Source organism: Equus asinus, chromosome 25 (assembly GCF_041296235.1).
Source record: "Equus asinus isolate D_3611 breed Donkey chromosome 25, EquAss-T2T_v2, whole genome shotgun sequence".
Taxonomy (NCBI): Eukaryota; Metazoa; Chordata; class Mammalia; order Perissodactyla; family Equidae; genus Equus; species Equus asinus.
Window position 1 is genome coordinate 28570272 of NC_091814.1, and position 23991 is coordinate 28594262.

The 23991-nt window shown below is 41.7% G+C and overlaps 1 protein-coding gene across 9 annotated transcripts in view; it reads right to left on the reverse strand.

The window, feature by feature from the left end:
* UHMK1 (U2AF homology motif kinase 1) overlaps positions 1-23991 on the reverse strand; it is an 88548-nt gene that overhangs the window by 23668 nt on the left and 40889 nt on the right. For 5 of the 9 annotated variants that reach the window (XM_070497575.1, XM_044757987.2, XM_044757985.2 and 2 more), the window contains exon 8: positions 3499-3835. In XM_070497575.1, coding sequence (XP_070353676.1) covers positions 3499-3835 — 337 coding nt within the window. Of the gene's footprint in view, positions 1-3498; positions 3836-10977; positions 11223-23991 lie in introns of those variants that run through there. The other 4 variants (XM_070497577.1, XM_070497576.1, XM_070497578.1 and 1 more) reach the window with 3 other exon arrangements.

The following is a 23991-nucleotide window of genomic DNA, read 5'->3' on the forward strand; positions in this document are numbered from 1 at the left end:
GAAAAGGGGGAATGGATGAAGCAAAAGTAGCAAAACTTTGATAATTATTTAATCAAGGTAATGCATATGTCAGAGTTTATCATAGTATTTTGTCTCCCAATATCTGTTTCAAAATATGCTTGAAATCTTTCATAATAACAAATTCTTACACAGGCTTCAAAATTATACATAATCCCAGTGTGTGTGAATATGTAAGAAAATACTATAAAATATTACTAGTGAGTATTATCTCTGGACTGTGGGATGGTAGAGATTTATATTTTTTCGTCTGTAATTTTAAGTATTCTCCAATTTCCCTAAGATAAGCATGTGTTACTTTTAAAATAAATCTAGGGGCTGGCCCCGTGGCCGAGCAGTTGAGTTTGCGTGCTCCGATGCAGGCGGCCCAGTGTTTCATTGGTTCGAATCCTGGGTGCGGACATGGCACTGCTCATCAAAAACCACACTGAGGCAGCGTCCCACATGCCACAACTAGAAGGACCCACAACAAAGAATATACAACTATGTACCGGCGGGCTTTGGGGAGAAAAAGGAAAAAAATAAAATCTGTAAAATAAATCTCTTCTAAGTACCACTGCACTAAATTTCAGAAAATGGGGCAGAGATAGTGTTATGAATACATTTTCCCCTAAACAATCCATTTACTTTTCTACCACAGTGCCATATGGTAGATTAAGATCAATTTTAAAAATCTCTCATAGGCAAAAAAGACTAATACTGAATATTTATTTGTTATTATAATATAAATCTGCAAGACTGTTTCATGTTCAGTATAAGCATACATTTCTTTTAATAAAGAACGAGGGGGTTTATTGAGCAAATATAAAATATATTTTCCCAGTGTATCTTCACTAACATGATATTCTCCTCAAAGCTTCTAATTACTTCCCTCAAGATCTTGGTTTCGTAAGAGAGATTTTTCAGTTGCTCCTCTACGTTCCATTTTCTACACCTGGCCAGAACACTTGGAGAGTTAAAACCAGATCGCTCCTCAATAAGGAGCACAGTGGTCACTTTTGTATTTATTCTTACGAAATAATTTACCACCCTAGGTGCTCAAACGTCTATTATAACGTCAGTACCCACCAGACACTTAGAAATGACCATACCATGCTTTTACTTCCCCCATCCTGGGGGGTGGGGGGGGTGTACTGTCTTTGATATAATTATCAGGATCTTCCTACTATCTGAAACATTGCATCATAATCTTCACAAGGGCAATCTCTTCCCTCTGATAACCTACTGCAGAAACTTCACTTTGTTAAGAATTTTGCACACACGTGGCAGTTTCTGGCTAAGTGAAAGGATATAATGTCAGTTACAAAGTCTCCTTCTCCACCCCTACTGTTTAAGCCACAAGTAAATATTGTTCCCTTGACAGTAAGCCAAAAGGAAGTTTGCTTTGCACTTTCTTATACTAGACTTGCTTATTATAGTTCTGGATTTTAGTTTAAATGAAAAGTCATAAATAGACTAAAGTTCCACAGACTCCAACAAAAAGGTCAAAAAGAAGACTCAAATTATAAGAAATGTTGATTGTTACTCATGGTCCCCATTATACCAGATCAAATCTTTGGCTTTCCATAAGAGTCAATTCTAAGGCTTCATTCCCATAGGATCTCAAGGGAAAAAACAGGCATCTGGGATACAAGAGAGTAAGCAGAGGCCTGTGCGGCTTTGGTTTGGAAACCCAGGGAAGGAGGGGATTACTGAATCTCAAGTTAGCAGAGGCCTCACTGTTACTAAAGCTCTCCATTCAGAAGGATCCACCTGGAAGTCACTCTCTCTCAGCTTCGTGGCAGAGCCCTATTCTGAGTATGAAGCTAGGTTAGCCACGAACAAGCATTTTAGATCTGAAAGGGCCCTCCTTGAAGATCATCCAATTATTTTCAAAGTTTCTTAATCACCAACTCCTTTTAAATAAAACTGCATGTGAAGATCAAATACATAAAAGAGGTCAGGGACAACTGCTCCTGCAGTGGGGAGAGGAAGGGACTGGAGAGCTAGCTGTTCAGTATCCGTTCCCTCCTCCCTACAGGAGACAGTTTCCCCAGCAGTGGAACCCCAGGGCTCTTTGGAAGGAGTCTGAAAATCAGTAAAGCTGTAAGCTCAGAGAAAGATATGGGGAGGTATACAGAAGACTGATAATGGCGGTCATCTTTCATTTTTTGTGAGGGGCAGGGAGTGCCAAAGAGTGGAAGACAAAATAAAAACAGCCATGGTGTGGGAGACTATAAGGTTATATGTAAAATATTATTGCACATCTATAAAAGTAAGTATGTATGTAACCAAGTGCTAGGTGGCAATGTAAGCAAATAAAAACAGATTTGATGGGGTTATAGGCAATCTCTCCATAGTATTTATTTTGATATTATTTTTGAAATGCTGTCTTTTAAAAAGAAAAGAAAAGCATTAGTCCAATCTGTGGATTCTACAGTTGAGGAAATGCAGTCCAGATTTGACAAAGAGCATGTACCAACACTCAAGGACCTGAGCTGAACTGTTTAGTCCCTTTTACTTACAGATGAGTAGATTATAAAAACCACAACTCTAAACTCCAGCAAAAAAGCTACAATTCAGCTATTCTGCCATTCTCAAAAGCACTAATTAGTACTAGTTACTGGGGACAGATTTTAGGATACATTTCAGAAGAAAAACCATTGGGGCAATTCAACAAACATTTATCGACCAACTTCTAACTTGTAAAACCCTGTTCTAAACGCTTTGTGACAAACACAGACAACTGGGACTAGGACGTGGGCTGCTCTTTAAGAGTTTACAATGTTATGATGATGACAGACATAAACAACTTTTATTAAAGAAAACCATGGACAAATAACTCCAGCTTAGGACACTGAAGCAAAAGGCGTGGATCAAGCAGTATGTGTGGTGAACCTTAAAGAATGAGTCTAAGTTCCCCAAGTGGCAGAGTCACTGCACTGCCCAACCCCAGGAGACAGCCTTACAAGGTGAGCCACCTGAGAGAGAAGGGGCAAAGGCCAGACCAAGCTAGGGATAAACATGAGCAAAGGCAGGAAAGGCACAATCCAATGTTCAGAGGAAGGTGAATTACTGGGTCCAGTTAAAATGTGTGGGGCGGTGGAATGGAAAGTAATATAGGAGACAAGATTTGAAACAAAGGATAGGCCAGGTTAGGGAAGGTTTTTAGATTAAGCCAACACAAACTGAAAGACTGAACTTGTGCTTCAGGAAGAGAAATCTAGTAGAAGCACAGAAATTGAGGAGGGAAAGTGACTAGAGGCAAATTAAGACTTGAATGAGAAGAGCCTTGAATCAGGTGCCTGAAATGAAGAGAGAATGGAGGGACCAGCAACCAGAGACAGTGCAGAGGTCTTGGCTACACAACCTGTCACTTTCTGATTGGTCACCATGTGTAAGGTAGTATGAGAGACAAACATCAATTACATGATTCAGTTACTTCAACAATTTTAGTCTATCTCATAACAAACTTTAGAACAAATATTCACATGAGAGTACCTTCACTTTCCCAGGCCTGGAGCTGATCCTGATCCCTAGTGGCACTGCCCAACACCTCTCGAGGGACAGGTTCCATTCGTGCATCCACCTTCTCTTGCTGAGAGGACTGGTTAAATCCTTCAATGGCCTTTTGGAAAAAGAAGTTCAGCTCCTCAAAGTTCATGCCCTGGAGCTCTGCATAAAGTTCTACCTGTTGGGCTTCTTCCAGTTCATTCCAGAACTGCAGCAGGTGTTCTTGCCCAGCTTTGGACAACCTGAGTCTGAGGTCATTAACATTCATAGTGCTCTGGTAGCCAAGCTTTGTGAAAATAGGCGTGTAATTTCCGTACCTGTAAACCTAAAAGAGAAAAGGAATCAACAGTAGGTCACGGTCTAACCTCTAAACCCGAGGAGTTCTTCCTACTAAAAATAAGTACATTTAAAGAACTTGATATTAAGGAGATGAACTTCTGCTTGTCCGTCACAATACCTGTAAGGGATAAAACTTGTAAGATGATACTGATTAGCATTACATGCCAGGCGCTGCACTGAGTACTTGACCTACATGGTCTCATTTAATTTTCAACAACTCTATGATATAGATACTAGTATTACCACTACTTTACAGTTGAGGAGACTGAGGCATAGAGAGGCAAAGCAACCTGGCCAACTGGTAGAGCTGGGAATGTGAACTCCAGGGCCCACACCCTTTAACCATCACATTTAGTCACTTCTGTATTATTCCTCTGACCACTAAGCTACCGATGAAAGAACACCTGACTGCTTAATATTTCAAGTGCTCTCCTTTTATCTCTAATGATGGAAACAACGCTGTTGTATTCAGAATACAACAAAATTCAAGAACACAGGACCACTTATAGTCACGAAAAATACATTTTATTGCAATAGCGACTTCAGCAGACAAGCAATAAAAAGATGTCTATTATCTTTACAAAGAATTAAGCCCTAAAGGGACAAGCAATACACATAACAATCAATGGAAAAGACAGTGTTTTTTAAGAGCATTCTGTGATAATATGGTAAAATTTTAAAGTGCATAGTACTAAAAAAACAAGAGAACGAAGAAATATTTCATCCACTCATCTAATACAGATAAATGCAAGAGAAGACAGGTGTTGTTTAGAAAGAGTTCACAAAGGAAGCATGATCTAGCCATGCCTCAAGGGTTGAGCAGATTCTATAGATAAGATTAGGAACAAGCAGAGCCAGATGGCCATGAGGAGTCAGCATCTACGGGATGGAGAGCAGGAAGAAAGGTGAAGTTTTACGTAGAATGTTTGGAAATGACGTAGAGTAGGGCTAAACCATGAAGAGCCTTGAAAACTAAGCAGAGGAATTTAGCTTAACAGAACAAGGAAGAGTCAACAGTAGATTATTAAATGGGCAGTGTCACCATGCTGTAGAGAGACAAGAAGAAAGACCAATGGCAAAAAATAGATTGTAAGAGGAACAACTAGAAGCGTTGTTAAAAGACAACTGCAGGTATGAAATCCAAAGGCCTGAACCAGATTATCTGCAGGGGAAATAAGAGTGAAAGGGATAAATCTGAGGGTCACTGTAAAGAACCGTCACCACATTATAACTGAAACAGCCTACTGTCTTCTCCTCCTATAAGAATAGCGAAAGGTAATACACACAGCTATTCAAAGCAAAAGTCTGGAGTTCAGCTGAGTTACTTAATTTCCTCAGGCCTCAGTTTCCTTACCTGTAAATAACAGGGGTTAACAATATCTACTTCATCAGGACCATTAAATATCAAACACTATTTACCAACTCAAGTCAAGAGAACTCACATCTAGGACTCCCTGAGGTGGCAATAATAGCACCTAACACATGTCACTTACTGTGTGGCAGTACAATTCTTACTGCTTTATAGATACTGGTTCGTTTAATCCTCAAAACTGTTACTGGGCTTACTTTAGAGAGGAAGAAACTCAGCAACAGAGAGAACTCCCAAACTAGTAAAGCGATAGAACTGGGATTCAAATCCTGACAGCCTGACTCCTAAATTCATGCTCTTAACCATTAAGCTATACTGCCTCCCAAGAGAAAGACGACTCTATGTGTGTGTGCGTGTGTGTGTAAAACAGACAGGTGGCGAGAGAGAGAGAAAGGGAAACGTTATTCATACTTTATTTATTCAGAAATATAAACACAACTGATGTTCTTATGTCTGACTCACTTGGCAGAAATGAGTCCACAAGGCAACAGAATCGAGAAAGAAAATGCACAGGACGCATAGAGAGAAACTCTACAGGATGAGTAAATACTTCCCTTCAAAAAGCATTATTACTTTTTATTCTATATTGGGTATGTTGATCCAAATCAGAAATTGCTTAGAAATAATTTTAACTACTGTCCATTCAAAAATAAATTCGAGAAAGATATTATCATCCAACAGAGACAGTCACATAACTTCTAGATGTTTTTTCTTTTAATTACATGCCCCCTAAAATTGAACTGACAGACTGGCTTCATGATTCTTCTTATAAAATCAATTTAAACTAGATTAGCACATAAGATTGAGTATAACATATTCCCAACTTTTAGTTTGATTTGTTACTTAGCTTTACTTCAGCGATAGAATACTTCAAGTGTGAAATGAATGATATTACCTATAAATACACTTTATGAGTTAGCAATGATTCATAACCAAATAAAGGCTTCCATATGAAATGAAAATGAAACCTCATTAAGTGTGGGACGCAGTTCTAGCTTGCTGTCACCTGAGACCTTCATCCCTACCTCCCCGTACTTTCTTCAGTCTTTCTATCTGCTGAAATCGCACCCATCTTTAAAGGCCCACCTCACATACACTAGCTCGAAGTGAATCTTTATGGGCTTGGGAATCAAACAGAACTGACTTTTATTCCTGGCTCTATCGCTTGGCCCAAGTAGCAGACACTTTGAACTTTGGTATCTTCATCTGTAAAATGGGAATAAAAAAATTTTCCTCTCAAGGTTCAGAGGCATAAATTAAGTAATTCTTACAACCAATGAGAAAATGAGGCTAAAAGAGGTTATGTGACTTGCCCAAGACTACATACCTAGTAGGTAGGAAAACAGGAATTTTAACCCAGATAAACCTAACTCTAATGCCTATGATCTTTCAACTATACAACATCTCTCATAAAAGCAGAGGAAATACTAAGAATTCAACCCAATTCAACCCGAGGTCTCACTTAAAAAGAGACGCAGGGGCCGGCTCCGTGGCCAAGTGGTTAAGTTCGCGTGCCCCGCTGCGGTGGCCCAGGGTTCGGATCCCGGGCACGGACATGGCACCGCTCGTCAGGCCACGTTGAAGCGGCGTCCCACATCCCACAATTAGAAGGACCTGCAACTAAGACATACAACTGTGTACGGGGGTGGTTTGGGGAGATAAAGCAGGAAAAAAAAGATTGGCAACAGTTGTTAGGCCAGGTGCCAAAAAAAAAAGAGACGCAGTTCACTTGGTAGTAACCAGCATTGGAGTCTGCAGTCAGACCGGCTGGGTTCATATCCCAGCTCCACTGTCTCCTAATTTTGTGACCTTGAGCAAGCTATTTAACCTTTCTGTACCTCAAATTTTCTCATCTATAAAATGAGGAGAAACACAGCACTTACCTCTAAGGTTAAGAGGATTAATGAGTCAGTACAACGAAAAGCATTTGAAATAGTAGCTGGCACACAGAAAGCCCTCTCTAAATGCTTCTAGCTACTATTAGAGAAGTGAAATTGTGCTCCAGACTACTAAGATATAGCCTCCTGAACATGAGGAGAGCTACGACTTGAGTTGGGCAGTAGAGGATGAAAAGACATTTGCCAAGGATACAAGTAAGAGAAAATGCAGTCAGTGGGAACAGTATGAAAACTAATTCAAGTAAAGAAATGTATTCGAGGAACAAGGCATAGTGTTGAGATATGGGTGGCAAATGGCTATAACTAAGGCTGAATTTTTATCAATGTTGCTATTTCTGTTGATTGAAAGATGATGGGCCCACAACCACTCTTCTCACATATATGAATAGGTTACTGCTAAAGTTTCCTTTTAATATGCAAGGATGCATTAACAGACAATTTGAGAAGGAAAACTATTTAACTTTCATGTGCCATTAATTCATTCAACAAATATTTAACGAGCAATTACTGTCTGCCAAGTCTCTATTTAGGTGATTGAGACACAGCAATGAACCAAGTGACGATGTGCATGCCCACACTGCAGTATAAGACAGACAATTACATAAAATGTCAGGCAGTGCTATGAGACAAGTGCTATGAAGGAAAATAAAGAGGGACAAAGGGCTAAAGAGAAGAGGGGTGATGGTAGGGATTTTAGATGAGATGGTCAGGCAGGGCCTCTGAGACATTTGAGAATATATCTCAATGAAGAGAGAGGCAAGCCCAGTTACTATCTTAGGGAGGAGCATTCTAGGCAGAGGACGGTGCAAGTGCAGTAGTTCCAAGACAGAATTGTGCTTGGCATGTTCAAGGAAGAGCAAGAAGGCTGATGTGACTGGAACAGAGTGACCAAAGCAAAGAGTGGTTGGAAGGAAGGCTGGAGAAGTGAGCAGAGACCAGATCAAGTAAGGCCTTGTGGTCAAGGGAAGGACTCTGGGGTTTGGGAAGCCAGCAGAGAATTTGGAGCAGGGGAGTATCATGGTCTGATTTAGGCTTTAAAAGGATCATTCCACTATCGTGTGGGGCAAAAAAGACTGTAATGAAGGCAAAACTGGAAGCAAGCAGACCAGTTAGGGAACTACTGCAATGTAGTCTAAATGAGAGATAACAGGGGCTTAGAGCAATGGTGAAGGTGGATTCTTGAGGTGGACCTACAAGCTCTGGGAATGGATTGAATGTGGAGTGAGAGAGAAAGATAGGAATCAAGCAAAGATGACTACAAGTGGTGGTCCCATTTACCGACGTGGGGAGAGCCTAGGACAGAAGTAGATTTAGGGATATACGTGGAGAGTGGGGGGAATCAATACTTCACTTTTGGTTATGTTATATTTGAGATGCCTATTAGATATCCAAATAGAAATGCTTATAAGACAGCAAAATGTAGTAGTCTAGAGCTCAGAGGTGATACTGGAGCTAAATGTAAAACTTTCAAGGTCATCAGCATACATTATATTAAGTTATGGACTCAATGAGGTTCCCCTAGGCAATGTAGATACACAAAAAAGCCAAGAAGTCAAGAGACTGAGCCTTGGACACTCATTAGGGTATTAAAAGTCACTTCTATTGATTCATACACGTTTCAAGAGATATGATGCCATTACTTTTGAATTAAAAAAAAATACATCTTGGGGCTGGCCCTGAGGCTGAGTGGTTGAGTTCATGCGCTCCGCTTTGGTGGTCCAGGGTTTTGCCAGTTCGGATCCTGGGCACCGACCTAGCACCACTCATCAAGCCACGGTGAGGCAGCATCCCACACAGCACAACCAGAAGGACCTACAACTAGAATGTATAACTGTGTACTGGGGGTGCTTTGGGGAGAAGAAAAATAAATAATAATAAAAAAAATTGGCAACAGATGTTAGCTCAGGTGCCAATCTTTAAAAAAGAAAAAAATACATCATATAAAAAAAGACAGTGGAGAGACATAAGTTTGTATTAAACTATTTTCCAAGGAATGGGGTCTTTCCTAAGGTTTCATCTATACTACTGCTTTTGCCCAGATTTAAGGGATCATTCTAGAGTGAGAGGATCAGCAGGGAACCAGGTAACTGCAAAGTAGGAAGTCTTGGTTCTTGGTCCCTCGCTAATATTTGACCCTATGCAAACCATTTCACTCCCAGTGCATACACTTCCTCATGAAGATAATACAACCAGGCTTTCTCACACACCCTCAAATGAGAGTCGAGAGTGGAGGGTGCTCTGCCTGCTAAAATACACATGCAAACATATAACACTTTAAGATATAAATCAAATCATTAGATACCTATCCACCTTCAGATGCTTGAGAAAATGGATTCATGCAAATAAGACACTCAGGTTAAACTGTGGTACCTGGGCCTAGACCACCGGTCACATGTCCTCATTTAAATAACATGTAAACGTTTCTAATATAACAACTATACTTTAGTTTTGGACAAGAATAATTTATCTATGACTATTTTTGAGGCAAATAGAACCACTTCCATGCCACAAAAAACAGTACCATTTTCCCCATTAATTCTGATAAGAGGTGTGCACGTGTGTGTAATGGTAAGCAGTAGTAAACAGGAGAGTTAGACTAGGATTTTTATTTTGACAACCAAAGTCTGAAAAAGTTGATCTGCTCTAGACATTACAACAGAACTTGATATATGTCCACAGCCTAATACATCTGCGTCAAAAACAATGACAAGCTGGGTAATAATCCACCATTATCAAATATACCTTTATTATAAGAAATGCAGTATTTCCCCCCTCCTTTTCTGGCCTCTTTCCTGCCCCTATCTCTGCTGCTATACTATGACCCAAAAATTAATAAGTAAACCTCTTAGAGCTTTTGAAAAATACTCTTGGGGTTGAGCCGTAACCACTGAATCCTATAAACGCCTGACAGCACAGCCTATGAAGTCTTTCTTAGTCCCAGCTGAGGGAGCTAACTCACTAACAGAAGGAATAGAAACTGCCTTCAGCCTCCTGCAAACCCTCCGGTCCACCCCTAGTGACTTTCACCTAAAAGTCCTTAAACTAAAAGCACTACATAATGACATATACATATTATCATAATCACTACTACCGGATTTCAAATTCCATAAACCACAGACAAATAAATACAGCACAGCGTCGGGCCAAACCTAATCAAATCTTCCAGAAGCCATATGTTCAGCACACGTGTGCTCTCAGCCCTCCAATCCCATCCTTCTGCTCGGCCAAGCCAGGGGAAACCCAGAAATTTCAACCCTCTCCCACTACCACTATTCGAACGAACAAAAAGTGGCAAGTAGGTTTTGTCCCATTCTCATGTCCCCCACAAGTATCTCCAATCCTTGTTGTCAACGCTCTCAATTCTTTTCCTCATAGGTTCAAGACACCCCAACCCGCTCCCACCGGACAGTTCCAACGACGACTTGCCCCCACTGGAAGTCCCCCAAGCGTGGCATAACTATGCATGAGGCCCACGCCTGAGAACCTCAAGGCCCCTACCCCCATCCAGGTGCGGGCCCACTCCCAAGAGCTTGACAAACCCCATTCCAGAATCCACCCCAAATCTTCCGCTCTCAAAGGCCACCGGCCCATCTGGGGAGTCCTCATCCCACCCCCAGGTCAGACACTCCCAGAGGGTCGCCGACAAGAGAAACGCCCGCGAGGGGCGCGGGACGGGGCGGGGCGGGGCGTGCAGGCGGTTTCCTCGCGGGGGCCAGGCTGCCGGCGCTGTGCGCGTACGTGCGCCGCGGTCCACGTCGGCGTGCGTGGCGGGCCGGCCCCCAGGCCGTCCCGGGTCAGGGCCCCGCCGACCCCTCGCGGTGGCGGGGGAAGGAGCCAGCGAGCCGGCTAGGGGCCCCTCACCTCCCTCGACGCGATGGCAGCTCCGCCCGGCTTCGGCTTCTTCGGCGCGGCCACTCATCAGCGTCCCTCGCCCGCTCCGAATATATACCCTCATCCGGGGGGCCGGGGCGGCGGGGCGGGCCGCGAGCTGGGCCGGGGGGAGCGCCGGCCCCGGCCACCCCGCCCCTCTCCAGCCGCGACGAGTGGCTGCCCGCGCGGGGAGGAGCCGACAACGCCCGCCCCGACACGTCAGCGCCGCGAGCTCTGGAGACCAGGCAGGCTCGGCGAGGAGGCGGGGGCGGGGCCTGTGAGCGTCACTCATTCTCTGGCCCAATGGGGGCAGCGCCGGCAGTCCTGTCAGCAGACGGCCCCGCCCTACGGCTCGCCAGCGGGCGGGGCGGGGTGTCCATTGCGCCGGGCGGGAGGGGCGGGGCCGGAGTTTGGCGACGGTGCCGAGGGCCGGGTGCTTGGAGCCGTAACGTCACCAGGTCGTAGCGCGAGGTGCGGGCCGGCGACTCTTAGTAACCCCCTTGGCCCAGCGGCTCGGGGCGCACCCCGCGTCCAGAAGCAGACCGCGGAGCTGGGCGGGGAGCTGTGTCATCCGAGTGGCGGGTGTCTGATCTCCCACGCGGATGGTTGCGAAAGAGCCGCCGATTTCTCTGTGCTGAACTCTGAAGGGCGGACGTGGCGCGCCCTCTGACCTTGGCTAGTTACTTCGCCTCGAGCTGGCCGGGTGCCTGGAAGGGCCCCATACTCTGTCTGTTACATGGTGAGGCGCGTGAAGCGATCCAGGCCCGTTTACTTTTGCACAAACAGGCACGAAAGGAGAGAGGAGATGCAAACAGGTGTTCTGTTAGCTACGTGAGGCAGTGAAAAGTGCGCCAGTGAGTGTGAGCCAAGTGTCAGCTTTGTGTGACTGAGGCCTTGAGCTCCGTGGACCTCAGTATCCAGCGCGAAAATGGTTGGACTGGATGACCTCCACAGCCATTGCAGGCCTGGTGTTTATAATCGCCAGTCGTATACCGTCAGTCCTGTTCTATAACCCTGTGTGCATTTCCATATGCAGATTATATGCTCAGCGCTGTGCCCTTAGAAGCTGTTTACATTTAAAGTTGCGTTGCGCTTTGCCGTTCTTTGCAAGCAGTCCAGTATGTTGAAATACCAAAAACACCTAGATTTAACATAGCACCTTTCTTGAGTGGAGGGACCTCTGCATTTCCTTTATCAATTGCAAGATTACCCACCACATCAAGTAACAGAAAACTTTACACTTGGTAAGTAATACTGGTAGATTTACATTCAAGAGGTTGAATACTCGTCGTCTTTCAGGATCCCAAAACTTCATTTATTTGAAAGATTTATAGTGTGGCGATTAAGGGCATGGGATCTTGACGAATAAAAATGGCAAGCAATAGGATATATCGGAGAATATGAGGAAGCCATTTGGTGTAAACCTAATTCAGCCTGACCTTGTCTTTCCAAAAGGGCCTGACCGCGGCTGTCGAGCATGCATTGTATGTCTGCTTTAGAGATTCCCTATGGCAAGAGCGAAGGCCCTTGAAATAAAGGTGCAACTTCCCTCCCCCTCCCAACGTTGGCATCTCCTTAAGGATTAAGCATCTTTCCTTAGGCTAGAAACTGATTGCTGCGCTCACCTGTGACAGCCCCAGCTCGAGACAATAGATTCGCCTCCTGCTATGCCCTCTGAGATAGCAGACCCACTACCCGCTGTGTCCATCAAGCATTGTGATGACAGGGCAATCTTGTGACTATTGTGGGAGGGACATTTCAATCATATGTGAAACGTCCTGTATGGGGGTATATAACCACTCTGTATACTTCACTTCTTTGGTGCCCTTTCTTCCTTCGGGAAGAAAGGCCCCAGGCCATGGTCCTCAGATTTCAGCTCAGAATAAACTCACCCAAATTTTCATTTATAGATTGGTTATGGATTATTTTCATCGACAATCTGAAGACAGAATTCCAGCTTCTTTATTGCTTATGATCTTTGGCAAGTTAATCAACTCATGCATCAGTTTTCAAATCTCTACAGACAGTTTTAAAAAATGCTCTTAGGGTTGTTGTGAGGATTAAACCAGTCAATACAAGTAAAGAATGTAAAAGGAGTAAATCATAAATTTTAATTATTGTTATTTGATTGCTTACTCTATGTCAGGTGCTCTCTAGGTCCTTGATAACTTGATCTATTTATCATCATCTGGAAAACTTTTTGTTGTTTGGATCCCTGATACCGTAAGGCACATTTCTCTCAAATCTTTCATGATAACTGAGAAGAACAAAATCACTGCCGTTAATGATGCCCAGGTCCCTCTTAAAGAGACATAGACACCTGCCCACAATGATGTAACTGACTATAGATAGCGTTGTGACCTTTAATGAAGGGAAGACAGTTTAAGACAGTTGCTTTCTAAACATTTACTGATTGTTACTCTTCTACATTTCTACTCCCTGAGAAAGAAATATATGAGTTTAGAAAAAGTCAAACTAGGAGACCCAGATTCAAAATCACAGTTCAACTCTTGTAAATTGTGTCATTTAACCTCTAAACCCCAGTTTCCTCCTTTATAAAATAAGGATACTATCTACTTCACATGGGTGTAGTAAAAATTAAATGAGAAAGAATCTAAGATAGTGTCTGGAGTATTACAGGCCTTCTCTAAAATCTTAGATGAATCAATGAATAAAGAGCAAAATCATTATTAAAGAGTCCTTTAAAGAAAAAAAGGTAGAACTGGGGCCCAGCACAAGTGTTTTCAATGAACTATTATAAAATCAAATTTTTGCTTTTACCCTTTTTGCTAAAATTTTTTTTCTGGTTACTAGACATAAGAAGGCCCTTACTCTCATCTTGCCAGATAAATATCCAGACACTTGTTACATTGGAGAGTTATTTCTGTCCTTTAAAATATTTTATATATAAATGGTCTTTTAAGAGCTAGTGGCAGAGAACATGGCGAGGGTGCTCATTCTGTCCGTGATTATTTAACATTACACTGAAGATACCAGCTAATGCAGTTAGACAAGAGAAATCGTAAGAGGCTTAAGAGTTAGAAACGAGTAAGACCTACATTGATTTTCAAATGTCATGAGAGTATGAACAGACAAAATGATGATAAATGAACAGACAAAAGTTAATAGTTTCATTTATACAAACAATAATTAGTTAAAAGATGATGGTAGAGAAAATCCCATTTACAATGGCAACAAAGAAAATTAAATAATTAGGTATAAATCTAACACAAAAATGTGCAAAACCTATATGAGGAAAACTAAAACACTCCTACACAAAAGCCACCAAAGACACCAGATGGAATGGGAAAATGCCCCTTGTTAATTTATAATTACACTCCTTGTTAATTATAAATTTATAATTAGACAAGTTGATAACTCAAGTTCTCAGGGAAAAAGAAACATAAAAGAATAGCTAGGAAAACACTGAAGAGGAAAAGCCCCAATAAGATCACCCACCAGATATTAAAATATTCTAGGAAACCTCTATAATTAAAACAATGTGGCCCAAGTACCTATGGAAATTTACTGTATAATAAAGGTGGCATCTCAAACCACAGGAGGAAAAAAATCGACTTTTTAATAAATGGGACAACCTGGTAGCCACTTGGAAAAAGATAAAATTAGATCCATACTTCACACCATTCATGAGAAAAAACTCCGACTACATCAGAGACCTAAGTGTAAAATATGAAATCATACAAGAGTTACAAGAAAACATCGAATATTATATAGCTGCCAAAAAAAAAAAAAAATGAGACTGATATGGAGTGACTTTGAGGATGTATTGTTAAATGAAAAAAAAGCAAAACACAAGCAAGTATACATAAATGAAAGAAGGGGAAATAAGAAAAATGTACATACATCTGCTTATTTCTGGAAGGAAAACAAAAAAGAAGGATAAACCAGAAACCAGTGAGCTTAGTTACCTACAGGGGGTGAGCAGGAATCAAGTGGAGGAGGAGGGGGTCGCACTTCTCTGAATAAAACTCTGTGTGTAGTTTTGACTTTTAGAACCATGTTAATGCTTTACATATTCAAAAAATGTGATAAAATTAACAAAGAGGGAAGTTGAACTCTGAAATAGAAAACAAACAGAAACAAATCAACCTAACTGTAGGTCTTAAGATAACTTGCCTGGAAAGGTTCCTGGGGGACCAACCCAAGTAACTTGATCACAGTATTTTTTCACAGCTTTATTGAGGTTGACTTAAACTACAGATATTTAAAGTGCACAATTTGATGATTTTTGACATACGAATATTTCTGTAAGCATAATATTTTAACTATATACTCTCAATCTAAAGACAAAAAGAAGTGTAAACAAATAGTAAACTCTGGTTAGTAGTTTGGCTTTTCGCAGTGGTATGGGGTAGCAACTCTGGAGCTATTTTGTGCATAGTGGAGGTGAGCAAATGACTAAAATATATTGAAGATAATGAGAGGGACCAACCTGGTGGCGTAGTGGCTAGGTTCATGCCCTCCACTTCAGCAGCCTGGGGTTTATGGGTTCAGACCCTGGGCCTGGACCTACACATGGCTCATCAAGCTGTGGTGGCATCCCACATACAAAAAAAGAGGAAGGTTGGCACAGATGTTAGCTCAGGGCCAATCTTCCTCGCTAAAAAAAAAAATAATGAGAGAGGTTATTTACTATTGGAGAAGAAAATTAAAAATAGGGAAAAGGAGACTAGAATTACCTCTTTATTGGTGGTTTGGAATTGAAGTTATCAGTAAGAACCCATGGTTATTAATCTAAATACAGAAATAGATACAGATATGTGTATATGTGATAGGAACATATATTTGAGAGGAAATGCTAGCAATCGGTAGATTCGGGTAAAAGGTATATGGAACTTCTTTATACTGCTCTGCAATTTCTCTGTAAGGTCGCAATTATATAAAAATTTAAAAGTACAAAAAATTAAAATACAACTAATGGTGGAGTTCTTTGTTGTCAGTCCAAACACAAAAGTAAATCTTTAACCCACGGAGCACACAGCTCTGGAGGAAAGGAGGTATGATAGGCTACAGAGTCCTTTGCCTGTACCTTGTGGCATGCCCCCTAGCACCTGTCAGGATGCCACATCATCCGGGAAGCTGTAAATGCCACCAGCAGGCTGTTGAATGGTGGCAGCCGGGCCTTGGAGACAGGAATCATGATAGGGAAGTGTTTTTCTCTGATTCTCAACCTCCCAGTGGAAAACACGGAGGTTTAGATGAGGAGTACAGGATTTTGTGCAGAGTGGGGATTGCCTGGAATCCCTTGATGTTTATTTGGGTGTCTCTGGGGTTGAACTCTCCTCTTAAGAACAAGCTGGCACGTTCTCAGAATGCAATTAAGAACAAGTAGATGTTTGTTCAAAATATGTTATTGAGTTATTCTGTGCCAGTGCTTGTGATTGGTACCAGGGACAATCAGGCCTGTGTCCTCAAGGAATTTATAGTGCAAAAATAAAGAGAGGAGATGTTCATTTCTCAAGCTACATGGCCCTAAGTGCCACAGCGAGCGCACAGGATTTCAGAGCTCAGAGGAGGGAGAGAATAAAGAAATGAATCAATTTCCCAACAGAATAGGCTGCTGGGTTTGAGAAAGAGTCAGGAGGTAAGGGGCAGCCTCACTCTACAGGAGGCTGCCCCTGGATCCCCAGCCTTGCTAATGGGGCTTCTCTGAGCCCGTTGTTTCTTCTCCCACTGGCAACACCATCACCTTTTCTAGCTCCTGCTGTGTCCTTAATGAAGGAAACCAAGGAATTTGTACTCCAGTACAGAACTTAGGACTGAAAGACCTACTTAGGGGTTGGTATTAAACAAACTGAAATCTGAAGCACGGAAAAGGGAATATTTACCAAAGGGTATGTATTTTTAATAGTATGTATGATCCCACCTTGGCTTTAAAAAAAATACAAAATACTTTCGTCTATTAGATAGATATATTAGATAGTTGAGGTAGGTGATAGGCAGATAGAAGCTGTAAGATTTGGAGAAATCACTCTAATTCCCTGAACTTCAGTATCCTCGTCTACAAAATTGGGATGATAGTAAAGTATATCTGACAAAGTTGGAAAGAGAATTAAAAAAGAAAGGGCCTAGTACACAGTAGCTATTCAATAAATGTTAGGTGAATGAAGGAAAGGGGCTGGCCCTGTGGCTCAGCGGTTAAGTTTGAGCGCTCCGCTTCGGTGGCCCAGGGTTTCACGGGTTCGGATCCTGGGTGCGGAAATGGCACTGCTCATCAGGCCACACTGAGGCAGCATCCCACATAGCACAACAAGGACCCACAACTACAAATACACAACTATGTACTGGGGAGATTTGGGGAGAAAAAGAAAAAAAAATTGGCAACAGTTGTTAGCTCAGGTGCCAATCTTTAATAAAAAAAAAAAAAGAAAGAAAGAAGGAAAGAAAGATGGAAAAAATAAAGAAAGGAAAATGGAATAGTCTCCATTAAAAACACAGAATCGTGTTGGGATTCCAAGAGAGATGTTTTAAATGGGCCATTATTACACACAAATTTAAAAATGCAGAAGAACTTAAAACACAAGCTCTTTTGTTTTATAGGGACAATGGAATTATGGTGATTTTTATGCTCTTTTGGCTTTTTCTTTTGTAAATTTACTAAAGTAAAAATTTTTTATTTATTTATTTATTTATTTTTTTTTTGGTGAGGAAGATTGGCCCTGAGCTAACATCTGTTGCCAATCTTTCCCTTTTTGCTTGAGGAAGACTGTGCCCTGAGCTAACATCTGTGCCAATTTTCCTCTACTTTGTGTGTGGGTCACTGCCACAGCATGGTTTGACGAGTGGTGTGTGTCTGCACCTGGGATCCAAACCTGCGAACCCTGGGCTGCCAAAGTGGAATGCACAAACTCAACCACTACACCATGGGGCTGACCCTGAAAATTATTTGATAATTAGGAGAATATATATATACTTTTTTTCTTGAGGAAGATTAGACCTGAGCTAACATCCACTGCCAATCCTCCTCTTTTTGCTGAGGAAGATTGGCCCTGAGCTAACATCTGTGACCGTCTTCCTGTATTTTGTATGTGGAATGCCTACCACAGCATGGCTTGATGAGCAGTGCATAGGTCTGCACCTGGAATCCAAACTGGCAAACTCTGGGCCACCAAAGTGGAGCATGCAAACTTAACCACTATGCCACTGGGCCAGCCCCAGGAGAATATATATTTCTTAATTTCGGAGAAGCAGGTATGCTATTTAACTAAAAGAGCCTGCTTGCTTGCTTGTTTTTCCCCTGCAGCTGTGTTGGATATGTGCCAGTCTGTCCACACTTTCTTGTGCAGTACAACCAGTGATGATCCACAAAGATTTATCAAGCAGTGGGCTGGCATTAGTGAGGTTACACCGGAGGAGTTCTCCTTCCCTTGTCCTGAAGGCGAGGGCCTCAGGTAGGCCACGGAACTTCCAAAAGGACCCAGGTTCTTTCCCGGTAGTACATGCAATCACCAGAAGAGTCTGGCTTAGCTCAAGGTTCGGTCAGAGGCCAGGCTTGAGCATTCATGAGATCACTGTTTCCAAGAAACAAACAAATGGGTGGTGGAGGGATTAGGGCTCTGACTTTCCTGTTGACAGTTTCCTAGGACATGAGTACTTCATTCCCCCTGGGAGATCATCCTGACTTAACAGCTCACCACTCCTCCCACACTCTAAATTTTCTGTAGCACAGGGTGTATTTTGAAATGTTGTGAAATAATGAATATACCCTGTTAAATGACTTCTTTTTTTTTTTTTACTCAAAGTATACCCCCTCAAAACTGACTGTAATCTAGGAAGTACATAAATAACAGAATGGAATGAACCAGGGAGAAAGTAGATAAGAGAGTGTTGGTGTACAATAATTAAAGAGATACACAGCCTCAGGACTGCCAACTGAGTCAGTTTTTATGGTGTGGGGGAGTGCACTTTAAATTCCATTCCAGTGCCGTTGGCTAGAGGTTATCTGGTCCACGTCCGTTAATTCATAGATAAGGGAACATCTCCTAAAAAATGAAGCGGTTTACCTAAGGACAGAAGACACAATTAAGAAGTAGAAGCAAGAGTAGAAGCCTATTGCTATATAAGAGGGTTTTTCTGGAATTTACAAGTGTAAAAGTAATCCAATCACTAAAAACTTCAACCACCATAATAAACGTTTCCAATATATTTTCTTGTCTCAAAGCTAAACAGCTCACCATTATGAGACCATTATGAGCCCTGGGTCAAATATTTAATATCTACCCTTGGGAGCCCTCTTGGCTGGATCTTTCTAATGCACAGCAGCGCTGTCTCCAGGGCAAATTCTTCAGAAACTTGGCCTAGAGTGGTATCTGACATACACTGAAACCAGAACTGCAACATATTTTGTTCCAAACCTGCCTCCCCACCTGTCTGGTCATTATTCAGCCACCCACCTCTGCTTGGCTGGATGACCATCCATGAAAAGTTTTCTGAGATGTGAACGATTGCTTCTGATATGGTTTCTCAGCCCTACCGTAAGTACAATATGTTTGGATTTATTGCACATTTTATCTCGTACACTTTCAACTCACACACAAGGTATATCACAAGTTATTATTTGGGTAACATCTCCTAGTTACTTATTCCTTCTTTATGAATCTACAACAGATGAAATTTGCTTTATATTATATAACATAAAGGTAATATCTTTATTTTTTTTTGGTGAGGATGATTGGCCCTGAGCTAATATCTGTTGCCAATCTTCCTCTTTTGACTTGAGGAAGATTGTCGCTGAGCTAAGATCTGTGCCAATCTTCCTCTATTTTGTATGTCAGATGCTGCCACAGCGTGGCTTGATGAGCATTGCTAGGTCCATGCCCAGGATATGAACCTGTGAACCCTGGGCTGCTGAGGTAGAGTGCAAGCTTAACCACTATGCCACTGGGCTGGCCCCAAGATAATATCTTTAAATAAGGTAAAGATCAAAATGGGATGTCACCTCCAAGAAATCTCAAGCACAACAAAAAGTTCCTAAAATATTTTTGTCCCAGACTCCACATCTCCACTTGGTCTGTGTTACCTAATAGAAGAAAGATCCCAAATCACAATAAACGTCTCTGACGGTGCCAACCGGTTTGGCATCAAAATTGAACTACAAAAATTCTATCTCAAAACTCACTTGAGTTCTCAGAGATGCTAGGTAATTATTTCCTGTGTCCCTCAACAGCATTCATTTGTTCATTTACTTTGTTTTTGACTGCTTAGCATAATGGGTGAGAATATGGACTGGAAGGCTAGAAAGCATGAATTTGAGTCCTGGCTATGAAGTCACTTAGCTGAATGACCTTGGATGAGTTAATTGTTGTCTCTGCCCTCATCTTTCCACTTGTAAGATGGGGATAATAATAGGACCTACCTACTAGGGTTGCTGTTGGGATTACTATTTTTAAAGTGTTTAGAGCCGTTTCTGACTCAGAGTAAGAGCTGTGTAAACTTTTACTTAAAAAATAATATTTACCAAGTTTGGCTCATTGGGTATCAGGTATTAGGAATAGAATCGCATGGCAGACAGACTCTAAGGTGACTCCCATGATCCCTGCTCCCTGGATCGTACAATCCCATCCCCTTGAGTGTAGGCAGGACCTGTGACTTGCTTCTAATAGAATATGGAAAAGCTGATGGGATACTCTCCCTGAATACATTTTGCTGTATGATAGAGGTGATGGCACATCACTCCCATGATTAGGTTACATTAGGTAAGACTTCTTGCTAGCAGACTCACTTTCACTCTTCTGCTGGCCCCGAAGAAACAAATTGCCATGTTGTGAACTGCCTATGGACAGGGCCATGTGGCAGGGAATGTCATGCATCTTCTAGGAGTTCAGTGGCCTCCAGCCAGCAAAAATATGAACACACAAACAAAAAGCCCTGAAGTCAGCAGTCCTACAGTCACAAGGAAATAAATTCTGCCAACCACCTGAGTGAGCTTGGAAGTGGATTCTACTCCACTCGAGCCTCCAGATGAGAATGCAGCCCAGCTGACATCTTTATTGCAGTCCACTGAGACCTTGAAGCAGAAAACCCACTAAGCCCTGGCCAACATCTTGATAGCAGCCTTTTGAGACACCCTGAACCAGAAGCCCAGGTAGCCAAACAGGTTGGAGAAAAATATACAACCATTCTGACTGGTCTCACTTTAAATTCATAACTACTACACATATACTGTATACTACATTTCTCTAGTACACTCATTTTGCCATTCTTCTAGATAACTATTTCACATCTTTTCTTCCTCAGACCTTTATAATAACTTTCTCCCTCATGCTCACTCTCAGCAGATAATCTTTTTTTAAATTTTTTTAAAGATTGGCACCTGAGATAACAACTGTTGCCAATCTTTTTCTTTTTCTCCCCAAATCCCCCCAGTACATAGTTGCACATTTTAGTTGTGGGTCATTCTAGTTGTGGCATGTGGGATGCTGCCTCAGCATGGCCTGATGAGCAGTGCCATGTCGGCACCCAGGATCTGAACCGGCGAAACCCTGGGCTGCCAAAGTAGAACATGCGAACTTAACCACTCAGCCACAGGGCCGGCCCCTCGGCAGATAATCTTGCTTCTCCTTTCATTGAGACAATAAAAACAATCAGAAAAGAACTTTCACAAGCTGCCACCACCACATCCACCCATCTACTATATCTGTACCCATATTTTTATCTTCACGTGCTTGGCATAAGCACTTGGTGCCTGGTCCAATCCTTCTACTTATGAGGTAGATTCCATTCCCTTATGCCTACTCAAGGATATCTTTCCAGTACTTGGATTCGTAATAGGTATCTCAAAATTAACATGTCTTTAACTGAACTCCTGATCTATTCCTATTATTTCTCCTCGCACCTAACCCTGGTCCCCGCCCCCCACCGCCGCCCACCCCACAAAAGAAAACCCTACTTCTCTCAGTCTTCCCCATCTCTGGTAACTCCACACTCCTGGTTTCTCACGCCAAAAACCCTTAGAGTCATCCTTGGCACCTTCCCTCATCCCAGATCCAGTCTACAGTAAATCCCATGGGCTCTATCTTCAAAATATATCCAGAATCCTACTGGTTCTCACCCTCAGTTTCTCCCATCCTAGTCTAATCCATCATTATCTCTTACCTGGATTATATCAGTAGCCTCCCAACACATCTCCTTGCTTCTACCCTTGCCTCACTTCAGGCCATTCTCAATATAGAAGCCAGAATGATCTCTGTCATTATATCATTCCTCTGCATAAAAACCTCTAAGGGCTTCTTATCTCACTTGGAGTAAAATGCAAAATCATCAAATGACCCACACGGTCCTACAAGATCTCCCCAACAGTCCTCCTCTTTCCAACTTCTTCCCTTTATGTTCTCCATATCCTGCCCTGGTTCACCAGACTCCAGCCACATGGGAGCTTAGAATTTGTCCTGAGAGTAGTGGGAAGCCCCTGATGAGTTTTATAAGCAATCTTTCTGTCTTCCCTGCCTGTAATGTAGGACAAAAGATAGACAGCTAATATCACAGACCTGCACTATTATAAAATTGTTGTGATGGGCCTTGCTTCCCCCAGCAAGGGCACAAAGGATCTCTTTGCTAGTTGATGTTGCTTGAGATTCCTTTCTTATTTTCCTTTTTGTGACAAAAGAAAGATTAAAAGCAGAAAATTCAAAGACTAGAAACTTTCAGTGTTTTTAAAATTTTTTTCTTATACAAATACTATAACATTAAAATTTGGAATGTATAAAAGAGAGAAGAAAGGAAATAAGGGAGGGAGGGGAGAAAGGAGAGGTGGGAGGAGAGAGAGAAAGGAAGGAAGGAAGGAAGGAAAAGAAGAAAGAAAGAGAGAGAAAAGGAAAAGAAAATCACCCTAAGACCCTGCCACATGAAACAGTGTTGATTAAAAATTATGTTTTCTAAGTACTTTTTAAACCACCACCACTGCTCCCCTCCCCAGGGAAGTGGGAGGAACATTGCCTCCTTCTCTGGAATCCTGACTTCATGTAGCACACCACTCCCTGCTCTAGCTGAGTTCACTTCTCACCCACAAGTTTTAGAAAAGACACCCTGGGGTTTGCTTATGAACCCATGACCTTTCTGGCATTTCCCGTAAGTAACTTGAGTAGGTTTGTCTTGGCCATAAGGCTGTTTTTAAAAGAGATTCTGGATTCTTCTCTTGATAGGAAAAGAGTAAATTTAGTTGCACTGTATTTTCAGCAGTTATAATAAATGAGCGATAAAATATAAACAGGCCACACAAGAATATAGTAAATCCATTGATTGAAATAAACAGAAACCCTCTTCCACTAACCAGAACCCCTCATTAAATTACATCATGATAGGGGCCGGCCCTAAGGCGTAGTGGTTAGGTTCCATGTGCCCCTCTTTGGCGGCCTGAGTTCACAGGTTCAGATCTACACCACTCGTTGGCCATGCTATGGTGGCAACACACTTGTAAAGTGGAGGAAGATTAGCAACAGACATTAGCTCAGAGCTAATCTTCCTGAGCCAAAAAAGAAAAAAAAAAAAAGGTGCATAGTGATAGATTTCTACTGGTATCTGTTTGTGTTTTTAAAGATTGATGTGTCCTTTTATTTATCTATTTGTCATTGAATTATACTAATCTATTAGTATTAGGTTTTATTAGGTTCTATGATAACTATAAAAAACTTAAAAAAGTGATATATTGTTTGGAGGTCATTCTTTTTGTTAAAATAACTGTTTAAAGATTATTTATTTTTAGTCATAAAAGACATAGCTTTAGGCCACAATTTAGTACACAAAAATAGTAATTTGATAACAAGTAATTTAGAAATATGAAAATACAAATGGAACTTTCCAAATGGCTGTTGGTGGCTAATTGATATAGCATCCTATTGTAGCTGATTCAGATTATTTTTAGGATGAGGAAAGCATACATTAAATTAACAAACAATGTAAAATATTTCCAATTATGTACTTGAAAGTTTTATGACCACAAAAATTAAGCACATTTTCTAATAATTATTTTGGTCATTTTTTTCATCA